Consider the following 16,187-nt stretch of genomic DNA (forward strand, 5'->3'; position numbering starts at 1 on the left):
AATCAAGTTAGTTTTGAATTACACTATTTACATCCCTCATCTTTTATTTGACAATCTTTGGGAATAGAATTAAGGGACTAACCAACTGGAAGAGAGGAGTTGCATGCTCACGTAGCCCCTTATACGCCTTTGTTGTGCAATCATCATTAATGACCCCAATCATATTTTGTTGTGTTTTTTTTTTTTGACAGTGCCTCTCTGGAGAGCATACAGCATCTGAAGAAACTAGAAAAATGCCTGGAGTCAGTACATAAAGAAAAAGATTCCTTAAACAAATTTAAAGAGGAACAGGCGAACTTGTTGAGTCAGCTAAGTGACATGGACAAGAAGTTAGCAGAAAGCCAAGTTAAGCAACTTGAACTTTGTTGGGAACAGGTGGAACAGTGGATTCAAAAGAAATATTCTCAACAAGGCGCTGAATGGGATGAACTTCAGTGCCTGATGGGTAAGATCCGGGACATGGAGAATTCACTGCAAGAGCAGCAGCAGCAGCAACAGCAAAAGTTGAACTCTCCATCTGAGCAAGGGGAAAATAAAGGCCCAGTGTCCTTAGCCATAAAGCTTCAAGTCACTAAGGATAACTTTTCACTTTTAAAAGGGAGAGTCGAGCATCAGATGAAAAGAATTTGGGGAAAGAAAGAAAAGGAGACATTGGAAAATGCAATAAATAATTTACAAGAGCAGCTAGAAGCATTAGAGCTATCAACAGAAGAAAAACACAGTCAGTTGAAAAGTTGCCCGACCGTGAAAAAGATTCAAGAAGCTGTTTTGTGGGTTAATAATTTATTAGTTAGCCTGGAGCACACAGCTGCTCTCCTTCCAGATAATATTGTGGCACAGATCAGAAAACATAAGTCTGTGCACGATGAGGTTCTGGATAAGCAGCCAATTATAGAGTCTTTGGTTGAGGAAACTAAAGATATCATTCCTGATCTGAACCAATGTGAAGCCACTGACTTAAATACTTTTTCACAGGAATTGCAAAGCTTGAACCAGGCACTTGTTTCAAAATGCAATGAAATGTCTCAGCAATTAGAGTCCAAACTGGAAGAGAGAAATGCATTTTTTGAGAAAATGGGCAAAGTGCAGCATTGTCTCCAAGGAAAGGAAGTATTGATTGCCCCTGAGACCAAAACAACCTTCTCAAAGGAGGACCTGGACCATCAGCTTGTTACTTTGAATGATTCTCAAAAGGAACTACAGATGACTGAGGGGGTCATCTCAACCCATCTGCAGGAGGCCACAGACTTCTCTAAGTCCTTAAATGTATTTGAACGAATATTTCTTGATGATCAGTTAAGAAACCTTAAGAATAAAGCTAGGAGGACACAAAGATTAGTTCGGAATAAATGTCATGAAGTCAGAAAAAAACTAGACATCAACACTGAACTCTTAGAAAAAACAAACATGTTACAACAAGAGTTAGGCGAGATCCGTAATCATGAGCTTCTACTGAACGGGGAAGTGAATCAGGTAACCAAAGAAGAAATCTGTGAGCTCAGAGAAAGAACCTCTCTTCTTCAGTCTAATGTTTTGCAACTAATGAAACACAAAGAAATATTTGAATGCCTTGGACTCAACTGGGACAGTTCACAACTTGACAAAGTACAGGTAGAGTTACTTAAAATAAAAACAGAACTTCAGGAAAAGGCTGAACAATTAGAGAGAGTTGTTGCAGAAAATGAAAGGCTTCAGACCTCACTAAATGAACTGAAAATGATAACTTTGCAAATTAAGAAAGAAACTGCTGAAATAGTAAATGACCCCAATTTTCCTCCAGAAAGTAGTCTACTTAGTGCCCAGATTTTGAGTCAAAGGGTTGAAAAAGCTACACATTTGTGCCAAGAGACAATAGATCTCTTAAATGCCAATGAAACCTTTAAGGAATCTTTCAAGCAAAAGATACCACAAATAAAACTCCTTGAAGAAGAAAATGACAAGCTGCACAAATCTCTTCAAAATATGGTTGAAAATTTCCAACCCCGATCTGTCAGTGGAAAGGATTTCAAAGACCAATTGGAACACGCATTGCATGTTCTATCACAGGCTAATTTTCAGTTACAACAGCCATTACAGGTTGGGTTGGAAATAAAACATATTCAAGAAGAAAAGGATAATTGTGAAGTTCTTCAACAAAGAGTTATGGCTGAGCTTTGTCATATCAAAGCTATAACCGTCAAAGAATATCCAAGGCAAGAAGATAACCCTCACGAAACCAGGGATTTGGAAACAAAGTTGAATGAGCTTGAAGATCTTCAAATGCAATTTAATGCAGGCATTGCTTTACGCAAGGTATATTTCTCCATAAGGTTTTAATGCATCTATTTACAATTCATTAGGTCTAGTATGGTGGTTATAGTTCTTTGTTTTGCCTTTTAGGAAGGTTGACCTCTCTTAAAATGAAGAAAAGATACAGTGACTAAAGAAAGGTCAATAAATTGGGTTAGGATAGCATTACCACCACCACTTCCTCCCTAGGGCAACTAGGTGGTTCGGTCGATAAGCGTGGGCCTGGAGTCAGGAAAGACCTGAGTACAAATCCAGCCTCAGACACTTCCTAGCTGTGTGACCCTTGGCAAGTCACTTACCCTGTTTGACTTAATCCATCAGAGAAGGAAGTGGCAAGCCACTCCATCATCTTTGCCAAGAAAACCTCATGGACAGCATGTTTTTTTTCAGTTGTGTCTAATTCTTCATGATCCCATGGTCCATGGGATCATGAAGAATTAGACACAACTGAAAAACAACATTCCCCTTCTTCCTCCTATTTAAACCTCATTAGGTTGGATTTTATATTAATTTAATTGCAATTCTTCAACTAGTTGATTCAGAAATGTGTTTTCCAAATTCATCCTGGCTAAACAAATAATCTACATTGGTTCTACACCTGTTCTGAAAGGGATCGTGAACATCAGGGTGTAGGGTAAGAAGAGATGATGTCCACTAGCACTATAAAGAGCACCACCAGGTGGTTTCTGACCATGTATCTAGTGCTCTTTCTAGTGTATTGACTGGCTGCTTCTATATCATAACACATATATCCAGATACACATATCATTTGGACTATGGTAAGTAGAAAAGGATAGATAAAATATTATGGGATTATAGGTATGGCAAATCAGTTTCAGCTGAGGAATTTGGGGAAGGCTTCATGAGATAGCTTGAATTTGGGGTGGGTCTTGGAGAATATTTATCCATAGAAAAAAGGATGTTATCAAGAGGAAGGAAAGTAGAGAGGAGATTCCAGGCAAAGGCACCATATAGTTGCCAAATACATATTTGTTGAATTATTGGATTAATTTTAATATTTTATTATTAGAGTAAAGGGGGATTTATTTTTAGGTTGAATTATTTTTTTTAAGAGGTGTATATAAATGAAGAAACTTTACTGAAGTTCATAAATCCATTACTCAGTACAATATGGAAAACGCTAAAAAAAAATGTTATTTTAATGTACATGTTAGGTTACCAAATCACATTCTGTGTTGGAAATTTTGTTTTTAGCACACTGAGATTTTTTTTTGAACTGTTCATTGTTGTACAAATGACTTTCACACATTCTATAAAATATTATTCTTGCTAAACGTATTAGAAATTTCAATTGTTCTTCAATTGTTTTCAGTTGTGTCTGACTTATGACCCTATTTGGAGTTTTCTTGGCAAAGATAAAAAGATATACTGGAATAGTCTGCCATTTTCTTCTCCAGATCATTTTACAGATGAGGAAACTGAGGCAGACAGGGTTAAGAGACTTGCACAGGATCACCTTAGCTAGTAAGTGTATGAGGCCAGATTTGAACTCAGGAAGATAAGTCTTTCTGTCTCCAGGCCTGGCACTCTATGCACTGCACCACCTAGCTGGCCCATATTACTAGAAATGCAGCATATAAGTAGTAAGCTAAGGGACAGTCATGAAAAGTATAGTAGAATGTTTAGTACTGGGTAGTCTCTTAGCTCTGCTGTGTACTAGCTTTGTGATATCGGGCAAACAACTTAACTCTTCTGAGAACTCTCTTTTTCTTACCTCCAAAAATGGGAGAGTAATAAATGAGACAGTGGGTGTAAAAGAACTGTATAAGCCATACAGTGCTATATCAATGCAGTGTAATGTGATATATTGGATTTGGCAGAGAAAGGAAAGATCTTATTTTAGGTATGTTGTATATACTGTGGTAAGTCTTGCTTTTAGCATTAATATCTATTTACCATTCAGATCTAAAATGTTTTATAATTTTTATTTTTATCATATTTGTTGTATCTTGTAGAATATCCTTGATGAGGCCTTGAAGGACATGCAACATTACAATGAAGCAGTCACAAGAGCAGTTGGGATCATTAATTCATTTGAAGCCACTGTTGATTCACGTAAAATAGATCTGGATAGTCTAGGGAAATTTCAACAGTTGACTGACAGGAAACAAGAGGAATTTGAGGCCTTGGTAGTGGACCTAAAGAATCTTACCTCAAAGCTGGAAAACATAACCAGTCCCAATGCCAGAGTACAGCTTGAGAATGTATTGCATGAACTCATCAAGACTAACTCCTTGGTCAAGGAATCAACTGAAACAGAGAAAGCCGACTTAGAGAGGTAGGTGGTGTTTTCTCAGGGAGACTAACTGGTTATTATTGTTTTTTTTTTTTTTTGTCATTTTAAAGATCATAGATTTATAGCTGGAAGGAATCTTAGAGCTCATCAGCCCAACTTTTATTTTACAGATGCGGAAACTGAGTCACTTAACTTGACTTAATAGATAAAACAGTTCATAAGCACTTACTATGTGTCAGGTACCATGTTAAGTTGAAAATAAAAGCTGGCAAGACAGCCCCTGACTTCAAAGCCCTTACATTCCAAAGGAGAAGGACCACACATAAAGAGGAACTTAGGGAGCCAGAGGGATGGTATATTTCAGGAAGAGAAACCCTGACAGTATACTAGAGGCCTCCAACTGAGCAATACAAGGCCTAAGGAAGCCTTGCCCAGAAACATAGGTGGTAATTGGCAGAACCAGGATTAGACCCCAGGTCCTGTTCCTTTCTTTTTCCACTATATTATGCTATCCTTGATCACTTCCTTCCATTCCTTTAAGTAAAATAGAAATAATAATTGACTTTATTGGCATCAAATACTTACCAGTTAAGATGCTAACCATGTCTACTGTTAGTATTTGTATGTCCTGAACTTTACCATTTTAATATAATGGTATGCACATTTCTGTATAGCATTTGGCAAACCTTTTATGAGTCTTTCATTCTTTCTTGGCAACTCAGCATGATCTGGTAGAAAGCTCACCGGGCTTGGAGCCAGAAAATCTAGATTCACGTCTTGACTGTGCCACCCTCTAGTTCTGTAACTTTGAGCAAATTACCTAAGTTCCCCGCGTCTCAGCTTCCTCTTGTACTATCTCACGGGATTTTTGTGAAGCTTGAATGAGATAATGTATGTAAAGTGCTTTGAAATTGTAGAGTACTGTAAAAATGGGAGCTATTATTATAACTCAAAACTGATCATACTTAATGTTAATGTTAAAGAACTCATGAGGTCATGTTGGGAAGAAGTCTTAGGATTGAGTGCAATAAAGAAAATTATTTCAGTCAAATTTCTGTTGCAACAAATTTATTAATTCAAAAATATTTATTGATTTGGAGTCAGCAGACCTGTGGTCCAATCTTGGTTCTGCTACTTGCTACCTGTGTGACCTTTGTTAAATGAATTCCTTTTTATGAATCTTAGGTTCTACATTTGCAAAATAAAGGGATTTATCTAGATCAGGAGTTCTTAATTTGGCATCTGTAAACTGAAAATATATTTTTTAAACTCAAAAAATTTTCAGTAATGATTTAAATACAATTGGCCTCTTTTGTAAATCCTATGTATTATATTTTATGAATTTAAACATTATTCTGAGAAGGGGCACATAGGTTTCACCAGAGGGTGCTATGACATCAGAAACATTAAAAACCCTTAGACTACTGATATTAAACTCAAATAGAAATGGAGACCACAAAACCAAACACAAAGATCACTGTGGGCCACATATAGACTTAGAAAACTGCATATTAACATTATCTATTTTTAATTGTATTTTTGTTTATTTTGACAAATATTTCCCTAGTCTATTTTAATCTAGTTTGGGCTGCACTGGGGAGTGTTATGGGCCAAATGCGGCCCATGAGCCTTCACCTCTGCCTTGGACTATTTGATCTAAAGTCTTCCAGTTCCAAATCCTTTAATTCTATATGGAAAAACTATGTAAATACACTGAGCTTTTATGAGCACTATGTCACTCTACCATGTAAAAGTGCTTCTTCTCTTTTATTTTCACCTCATTTATATGCCCAATATCCTTCAGATAACGTAATCCTTCCCAATCCAAAAGCTCTGGGCTTTCAAACCCCAATGGGCTTCATAACTTTTCTCTTTGATATATAAATTTCTTCACAATTCAGCTCCAACCTACCTAACCAGGTTTATGGCACATTGTTGATGTTCAGTCATTTCAGTCACGTCTAACTCTTTAGTAACTCCATTTTGGGGTTATCTTAGTAAAGATACTGGAATGCTTTGCCATTTCCTTTTCCAGCTCCTTTTATAGATGAGGAACTGAGGAAAATGGGGACTTGCCCAGGGTCACACAGCTACTAAGTGTCTGAGGGTGGATTTGAACTCAGGAAGATGAGTCTTCCTGCTTCCAAGCCCAGTGCTCTACCCACTGAGCCACCTAGCTGCCTCTAAAGCACATTACTCTCCTTCACATATTCTATGTTCCAGCCAGAATGGCTTACTTAATGCTCTTCCTACATGACAGTCCATTTCTTGTCTCTGTTCCTTTGAACAAGCTTCTGCCATGCCTGGAATGCTCTTCCCTACCTGAATCCATAATTCCTCTGAAGGCTCAGCTTAATGTATCATTCACTCTATAGGTCTATCTCAATTCCCCCCAGCTATTGCCCTCCCAGAAAAGATTCTGCATTTATTTTATATATTTTAAAAATGCGCTTATCCATGTACATATTGTTCGCCTCTCCCCCAACTGAATGCAAGCTTCTTGAAGGCGGAATTTATTTCATTTTTTCCCTTTATATCCCCTATACTTGATTGACATTTAATAAATGCTTGTTGAAAATGACTGAATGATTGATGTCTTTTAGCTTACTCTATAGCAATGTGAACACAGTGTTTCAGGAACTAACTAAATATATATGCAAACATATGTATGTCTGTCTGTCTGTATATATATACATATATATACATATAAATGTTTAATAATGAGAAACAAAAATTATAGAAATAAAATATAATAAAGTCACCGCTTCAGTATGGCTGAAAATAGCATCATAGAAGTAAAGAATTTTAAAGCTGGAACTTAGAGCTCAAGTATATCTGTGACAAACCATGAGGTGTGTTTGAAAGAATTTGTGTATACCAGAATATTTAACTTCATTGTTAGAACTGAGTGGGATGAGGAAACAAGGAATTCTTATCACATAAAATTATTCACTGATTGTCATTGGGAGACATAATTCCTCGAGAGTTATGGAACAGGTCACATATTTCTTAGAGAAGACTTAAATTTTTAAGTTTTCGATGACTAAACATCACAAATTTTTTCTTTTCTGTCCAATGAATTCATTTTCTTTAACAACTCTGTATGTTTAGGAGCCTAAAGAGCTATGAAAGCTACAATAAAATCAAACAAAAAATTTGTGCAAACTTGAACAAAGTAGAAAAGGGACTTCAACAATCCATTTCCCAAGAGCCAATGTCTTACAGAGAAGCTTTGGAACGCTTGGAACAGAGCAAGGTATGTTGGATTCTGAAGTATCTAGTGTGCATGTATGTCAAAGTCTAGGCTAGGTGAATATATTTTTTATCAATTTATTGCATATCTTGGATATCAGACGTTAATTAGATAAATTTGATGCAAATAGTCTCCATATTCAATAGTTTCTTTTCTTATTCTTTCCATTGATTTTGTTAATGCGAAAACTTTTTAAATTTTATATAATCAAATTTATCTACTTCCTCTTTTAGGATATCTTCTAATACTTATTTACTCAAATCACCTACCCATAGCTGGGAAAGGTACCTGATCTCATTATCTTCATTTTTTAAATAACAAAACTTTTCATAGTCAGATTGTATACCTATTTTGAGTTTGTGGTATATGATATAAGATGCTAGTCTAATCCTAATTTTTTTGAACTGGTTTCCAGTTTCTTCATCAGTTCTTACAAAAAAAAGAGGGAGTCCTTCCCTTATTAATTTATGATTGGGGGTTTATAAAACTAGACTATTGTTTTATATTGCTTCTATTTCTTGTTTATCTAGTCTACTTTTCTATATTTTATTTATCTACTTTATTATGTTATACTATCATATGCTATAAACTATTATACTACTATTTATCTACTGTATTGTATTTATCTACTTTTCTATATTTTAACCAGTATTAAGTAGTTGTAGTGATTACTGCTTTTTAATATAGTTTTGAGTAGATTAGCCATGTCTCTCCAGTGTCTCTATTCTATTCTTTTCTTCCTTACATAATGCCTTTTAGAATACCTGGTCCATTGTTGACAAAATGCCCTTAATATTGGTCCCTCAGAAACAACTTTTATGAAATTATTTACTTACTTATACCCAAGTTATTCCTTCCAAGTAGGATGTAAGTTCCTTGAGGGTGGGACTGTTTCACTTTGTCTTTTTAAGACCAGCCTTAGCGCAATGGCTGACACATAGTAGTGCTTAACAAACCTTTGTTGAATTAGCAGGGCTCTCCCTTCACTTGTACCCTGGAATTGATGTATCTTGAGAGACCTTTCGTTCTTCCATATCAATTTGTTATTGTTTTGTTTTTTCTATGATGTCCTCTAGGTCATTTAATTGGCATAGTACTAAATCTATAACTTAATTTAAGTAGTATCTTTTTTTTTTTAAATTACATTGGAATGCCCTGACAATGACCTGTCATAAACTCTCCAATTTTTTTGTCTCCCTTTAGTTCTGCAAAGAGTAATTTACAGCTGTATTTATAGAAATCTTGTTGGTGCCTTTTTACTTCACGCATTTTGTTATTATTTTGAATGTAATTTCTCTTACTATCATTTTCCTGGGTTTTGGTAGTACTGCATAGAAATATTGATTATTTTTGTGTATTTATTTTGTATCATGCTATTCTACTGAAATTATTGTCCCAATTTTTTCTATGTCAGTATCAATTATAAATAGGAGCAATTTTGTCTTTCTTTGTCAGTACTTACACCTTTGATTTTGTTCCATTTTCTTATTGCTATCACTACTGTAGCATTTCTAGAATGATGACAAATAGTAGCAGAAGGAGCGTTCTTGTTTTACTCTTATTTGTAATAGAAAATCTTCCCCTGTAAACAATGCTAACTTACTTTTAAATATATGCTTTTGATAATATTGAAGACAGGCCCTCATGTGTCTATCTTTTTTATAGTTTTTAACGCACATTAATATTTTATTTTTTCAAGGTTTTTCCTTCATTGATTTAAATAATTATGTAGGTTTTATAATATGATTAATTATAACTTTTCTATAAACTATCTTTGTATCCTTTTCTTAGTCATGTTAAATTAATTTCTGTATACATATAGTAAACATATAGCATATATTCATGTGTATGTGTGTGTGTTGTCCCCTTCAAGATTTTATTTAAAATGTTTGTTAGTTTTCTAAACAGTTGTAGAATTTTTCTTCAGTTAGACCTAATATGGTGATGTAGGCGGTATTAGAATATGAATGAAAAGACCCCAAAACTTCTCTTCCAGAGTCATAAAAATGTAAATGCAGCCTTAGGAACCAGTGTAGCACATAAGTTGGAGATTGGCCACCCAATAAAATATAAAACAGTCTGTTAAAATATGCTCACATGATTAACTTCTCCTTGGAAAATTAATTACCAGTAATACAAACTGTCATATCTTTTTAATTTTCCCCCTTTGCCCCAAATAACATAGTAAATACTATTTAAATGATAACATCTTCAATATTTTAAATTTAAATTTAAATATTTTAAGATGCACAAGTCCATAGCCTTAATGGTGTAGCTGCATCAGGAAAAGGGGCACAGAAGTCTCAAGGAGTCATGACACTGACATATTAGTTGGGGGAAAGGGAGGCAGAAAGGAATATATACAGGCTCAGTAAAAAGCTGATGATTTGGGGAGAGAGAGTTTGAGTTAGTCTGTCAACACTTCCTGTCTCTTGCCTCCTGATCTGGTCCTGAATTCCTGACTTGAATCTTCATTCCTACAACTGGCTTCATTCCAACAATCTGTCTCAATCCCTGGGATTTCTTCAATGCTCAGGAAAAGCCTCTACTACAACCTTGCCTGGCTTTTGAGTTTATGCTCTTTAGATTCCTATTTGATTCCTTTCCATCCCCAACCCCAGTGCCTTGCCCTATTCAGCTAGGCATCCATCACTAGACATAGGATAGATACTCCTGAACTACAAAAATTGAATTTGAGGGCTCAGTCCTTTTCCTTTATCTCAGAAACTATTCTTTAACTTTTATTGAAAGATGGAGCTTTAAAAGGACAACGTAATTGATCCTATAATATATAGGAAACGTTTAAAATTAAGTTTTTCATTGTATTCCAATTTGCTTTCAGTATTGACTTTATAAATTTAAGAGGGGGGAATGTCACCAATATCTGCCCTTTTTTTTTTATTTTAAAGAATTTTGTAGCAGATCTTGTTTCAACTCAGGAAGAGCTAATAAAGCTACGACAGGGCTTCAGATGTTTGAGACTTACGTGTACAGAAAATGACAGCACACGTCTGCTCAAAATTGTGTCAGCCCTGTGGGAGGGATGGCTGAGTTTGCTTGAGAATGCTAAAGAGTGGGAATTGCACTGTGAAGAGCTGAAACAAGAGTGGAAATTTATCAGTGAAGAAGTAAGTGCTTCTGTAAATCATATCGGTATTAAAAGTATATGTTGAAAATGTTTCTTTATTTGAATTTTGCCTCTATGTAGTGCATCTTCAAGTTGTTCTTCCTCCATGTCCACTTGCTTATATCACATCTATATATGTATTTACATAATAGCTAGCATTTGTATTGGGGTTTAAGGTTAGTAAAGCGTTTTACAAATATTATCTCATGTGAGCTTCACTTACAACCCTGGGGAGGTAGGTACTGTTATTAGCCTCATTTTACAGATGGGGAAAATGAGGCATAGAGCAATTAAGTGACCTGCCCAGTGTCACACAGTTAGTAAGTGTCTGAGGCTGGATTTGAACTCATTTTTCTGACTCTGGGTCTAGTGCTTTATCCACTGCACCACCTAACATGCATGCTTACATATGAGTATATCATACAAATAGACATATCATACGCAGTAGCTCAAGTATTCTTACAAAAAATCTTAATGTACTTTCAAAACTCTTTAACTATTTATATCGTATGTAATGTCTGAGAAGAAATAGTGTAATGGGCAATTATACAGTTAAAAGTGGAATTAAAAGTACATTTTGAGAACTATTCTGAGAGAAGGCAACTCTTTTAATATATTATTCCTATAATATGAAAGTAATCATATCAATAACATTGAGGCTATTTCATAAATATTCTAAGTTTGCAGTAACTATATGAATCAGTATCACCAACCAAATTGTCACAGACTTCAGCTCTCAAATCCTGACAAAGTGGAAGTGGATCCATTTAAATGAAAGGTTTTGCATTTCAGTGTGCCATCCTGGATAGACGGTTGGCCTCAAAGTCAGAAAAACCAGGGTTCAAGACCCACCTCTCACATAGACTGACTTGACGACCCCGTAAAAGTCATTTAATCTTTTGGTGTTGCCAGCAACTATAAATTGTAGAGAAGGCATCCTCACCCAGGGCTTCCCTATACCAATTAAATCAGGTGCAGTCCCTATCATTATCCCTACATATCAAGTGACCATGAAACCTTTCCTTTGGTGCACCAAAAGGTCTGTGATTTCATCACTGTGAATACTGTCTTCTCCAACACAGGATTGCGCCCCTTGTATACTGTAGGAGATGATCTTCATGTGTTGCTGTAGCTAAATAAATTTACTAACTGCTGGCTACTGCGCCTTTCCAAATTTAGCTAGACTGGTCCTCAAAAACCAGACCTATAGTTTGTTGGACCTGTATTCTAAGTCTTTTTAATTATTAAGATATACAAAAGTCATTCATAATCCACAATCACTTCCATACCATGATGATATATAATGAGAACAAGTAATTAAAATTTTGTATTGTAGATAGTAAATAGCAAGAATTTTTTTTAAACTTTGGATTCAAAGTACCAAAAACATTTTTTGTTTCTTTAGACATTTATTAATTTCTGAAGGATTATACCTCTATCACATTGGACTTGGTGAGCTCTGTAAACAAATATCCTTCATGTAAAATGAATTTTTATTCATTTTAATCATAATATTTCATCAGTATTCAAGAGGTCAGCTTCTGTATGCATTTGTAAAAAAAAAAAAGCTAATATGGTTTTGCAAAATACGTCCCTATAACTCATTTTTAGCCAATTTTCTTTTAATTCCAGGGTTTTTAAAATAATCAAGTCTGTACTTTCATTATGTAATGTATTATTTCTATTTTTTTTCCTAAAGTTTCCTCCATTTTTTTCAAGGTCATAACAGGATTGCAATGTCAGCTGAGCTAACCTACTTTGAGAATACTTAGACCCTGTTCTCTTTAGGTATTTAGATTTATGGCAAAGATTTCCACCCTATAGTCCTGAGTTTCCCAATACAACTAGATAGAGGGTTATTTTGAAATATTCTTTTATAGAAAACACATTATGGATTTGCATTTTTTCCATGTTCTTTGTCTTCTCCTATCTCAAATCATGTAATCCTAATGTAGTCAGACAGATAGTAGAAAAAATGTCTTCAGGCTTGTGTATTTTTGTAAGGCAAATCCTTTTCTATAAACTGCAGCTACCTATTTCAGACTTCCCAATCTAGTCTTCAAATATATCCAAAAGGCATTTATTAGATGTTTCCTATGTGCTAAGTATCATGCTGGGCCCTGAGGGAAATATAAGAATGATTTAGAATTTACTAAAAGAAATAAAAATATGTACTCATAAATATAATAAAAAATTTTTGAAAACAGTGCTATATAGTTTTGGAAGAGGGAGAAATTACATCTGACTGGGTAAATCCAGAGTGGCTTCATGAAGGGCCTTTGAACTCCTCTTCAAGGAGGAATAGGAATTTAATTACAGAGACCATTCTAAGGAATAACATAAGCCAAATGATAGAGATAGAAAAGTTTGGAATGTTGCTAGACTGGAGAGTGGTCCAGCATGCATTGGGTACAGAGGACTATATGAAGGAGAATGATATGAGATAAGGATGGCGAAATAATGTGCATATTCTTAAATCAAGAGATCTTGACTTTATCAGATATATAGTAGAAAAATCCAGATTTTTATCAATTGACTGATTTAATTAGGGCTGTACATTTGGCCAGGATGTTTAGACCGGGAATAACTGGAGGGAGAGGATTGCTTAGGAGTCTATTACAGTGGTTCAGGTGAGAAGTGATGTGGGTCTGGACTAGGAGGGACAGCCTTCACGTTAAAATAAAGTAATGAGAGATTCCAAGGTGGAATACCCTTGTTCCCCCTACACACTTTTTAATTATATACTTGTTAATCCCAAGTAAGTACCACCAATGTTTCAGGTAAGAAATGGTAAAGAGTATCTTGATATGGTCACCTTAAGTCAAAGGTCTTTTCCATTGTCTTTGCGGGTAGAAGTTGATTTCATTATCTGACACAGAGGTGGCCAGATCCTAGCAGACCGATTCACAGTTAACCAAGCTCACAAATGGCTTATATAATGCCAATTATTCATTCATTTGCAAAACATCTACTGACTATACTGCTTGATTAGACCACTGAGTTTTAATACAGTGTTACCTTCAGGGACAAGCGCAACTACTTGTCTCTAGACTTCTGGGCTTTCCTTTTTATAGTGTCTTACTGCCTTTGGACCTGTTGGCTACCATTTTTTCACTAAAGTCAGTGTACTTATTCTCTCTGGCAGTTAAGCTTTCCTATCCCTTTCTTTCCTCTCCCACCATTTCTAATTTACTGAGGATCCAGATAACCCAACTTGGTAGACTTCTTAGACTTGTGTACTAGAAATGAGTTGGTTCAAGCATCTTATACAATATACACCAATAAGGCCTAAATAGATGTGTGATCTAAATATTATACTTATGTCATATAAAAGTTAGAGAACAGAAGGAAGTCTCCTCCATAACTATGTGGGGATAGAGATGGTAGGGGAATTCTAAACTAAATAAGGGATAGAAGGTATGATAAAGATAAGAAGAGAAAATGTCAAATGGGGGAAAAAAACCTTTCTATCATATATTTTAGATAAAAGTATGGTATCCAAGTTACATAGGAACAGAGACAAGTATATAAAAAAAAGAACTGTTCTCCAGTAGATAATTAACTAGAAGTTTATCGTAATAATGATAAACCTGTAAATTAAAAGAACTCTGAGAATTCAACTTACTTTCATCAATTTTGCAATTACAAAAGATAGAAATAGTCAATGTTGGAGATACTGTGGGAAGGCAAGTATGCTATTTATCCCTGGACTATATTAAAACTCAATGTGGTTGGTCAATATCTTGCAAATTAATAGTTGGCATTCTGGTTTATATGAGTCATTTGGAGTTGTGTGGGAAAATTCACTAAACCCTTCATACTTTTGATTCAATATTCTAATTATTAGGAATATGCCTCAAGTAGGTCACATATTCATAGCAGCACTCTTTGTAGTAGGGAAAAGCAAATGTCATCAATTGGAAGAATGGTCAAATTTACTATATGATTCTAACATGATGTTATTGTATCATATCAGGAAGTAAATTTCAAATATATACATGTATAAAATCTCTCGGGTAGCATATAAAGGGAGAAAATTACATTTGTGCTTTCACTTCATTAACATTCATTTCAGTAGTTTACTTTTCATCCAACAGCAATACAGGTATCCCAAAGTTTTAATGCAGTATTAAGCTTAAAAAATAGTCATTTAAATGGTTATTTTTTAAGCTATTAAAGCTTAAGACTGCACTAAGACTTCTAGAATAGACCTGTATTTATTTCACATATGATGGATGAATTTCTTCAAAAGATTTTCTGGGGCCTTTGAAAACTCACATGGACAAATAGCTAAATCAAAATTTCTTCTATTAATTCAGAAAAGCAGAATTACTGTCAGCAGAAAATCGCATGTATTCTTGATGTCTGATGTGACTTTTCCAAAATGAGGAATTCTTAGTAACAGCTTGTGTTTTTATGATCATCAAAGAGATTTCTCAGGTTGACAAAACCCACATCTTAACCTTTATTCCCCTTGTTGACCTAGATTGAACGGGAAGCAATTATTTTAGATAATCTCCAAGAAGAATTCCCTGAGAGTACCAAACCAAAGGAAGCAGCCACCAATGAGGAACTTTCTGAAGCTCTAGAATGTTTCTGCCAATACGAAGAGAACCTGGAGAGGGAGCAACTGCTATTTACTTTACTTCTTCACCGGATAAAAAATATCCTGAGTGTTCCTGAAAGTGCAGAGACAATTGAATCTGTTCCAGTATTGCAAGAGATTTGTTCCATGCAAGATCGATGTACCAAGTAAGGTTCAGTTATATAAGATGAAATGAAGTAGCAATGGTTGAGATGTTGACATTTTAGATGTTGACTTGAGTTAAATTTAGACTTTCTTAAAGATATAATGATAGATTAGAATCAACCCTGAATAATGTGGTTAAAATGGAATCATGAGTGAGTGGGCAACAAAAGAGATCAGAGAGTCTAATACCACAATTGATGAGGAAATACTCTACCCTGGTATTGTTCTGGGTTAGGATCTGCAATTTTTGTCTGGTGGGCACATCCTGTTTAAGAGGAAATGGGGATGAAAGATAGTGGGATTTTTTTTCCAAAAATAATTTATCTAATTTGACTTAGTATACTTCATCAAGCTATCTTTTGTAGCACGTCCTAGGCTTGCTAGAACTCCTAATGTAACCTTTGGTGAAAAAAATGAAAGAGAAATTATATGGTTGGAGTATAGAAATTGCAAAATAAGATAGCTTGGAGAAATATTTTGTTTAGATTACTATCCATAATGATGGCATACA

The 16,187-nt window shown here is 35.0% G+C and overlaps 1 protein-coding gene across 6 annotated transcripts in view; it reads left to right on the plus strand.

The window, feature by feature from the left end:
- Nucleotides 1-16,187, plus strand: part of SYNE2 (spectrin repeat containing nuclear envelope protein 2) — a 415,658-nt gene that overhangs the window by 206,025 nt on the left and 193,446 nt on the right. For all 6 annotated transcript variants that reach the window (XM_027842877.1, XM_027842872.1, XM_027842874.1 and 3 more), the window contains 5 exons: nt 192-2,292; nt 4,266-4,588; nt 7,658-7,802; nt 10,709-10,927; nt 15,413-15,678. In XM_027842877.1, coding sequence (XP_027698678.1) covers nt 192-2,292; nt 4,266-4,588; nt 7,658-7,802; nt 10,709-10,927; nt 15,413-15,678 — 3,054 coding nt within the window. The remainder of the gene's footprint in view (nt 1-191; nt 2,293-4,265; nt 4,589-7,657; nt 7,803-10,708; nt 10,928-15,412; nt 15,679-16,187) is intronic.

Source organism: Vombatus ursinus, unplaced genomic scaffold, assembly GCF_900497805.2.
Source record: "Vombatus ursinus unplaced genomic scaffold, bare-nosed wombat genome assembly UNPS02014893.1, whole genome shotgun sequence".
Classification (NCBI taxonomy): Eukaryota; Metazoa; Chordata; class Mammalia; order Diprotodontia; family Vombatidae; genus Vombatus; species Vombatus ursinus.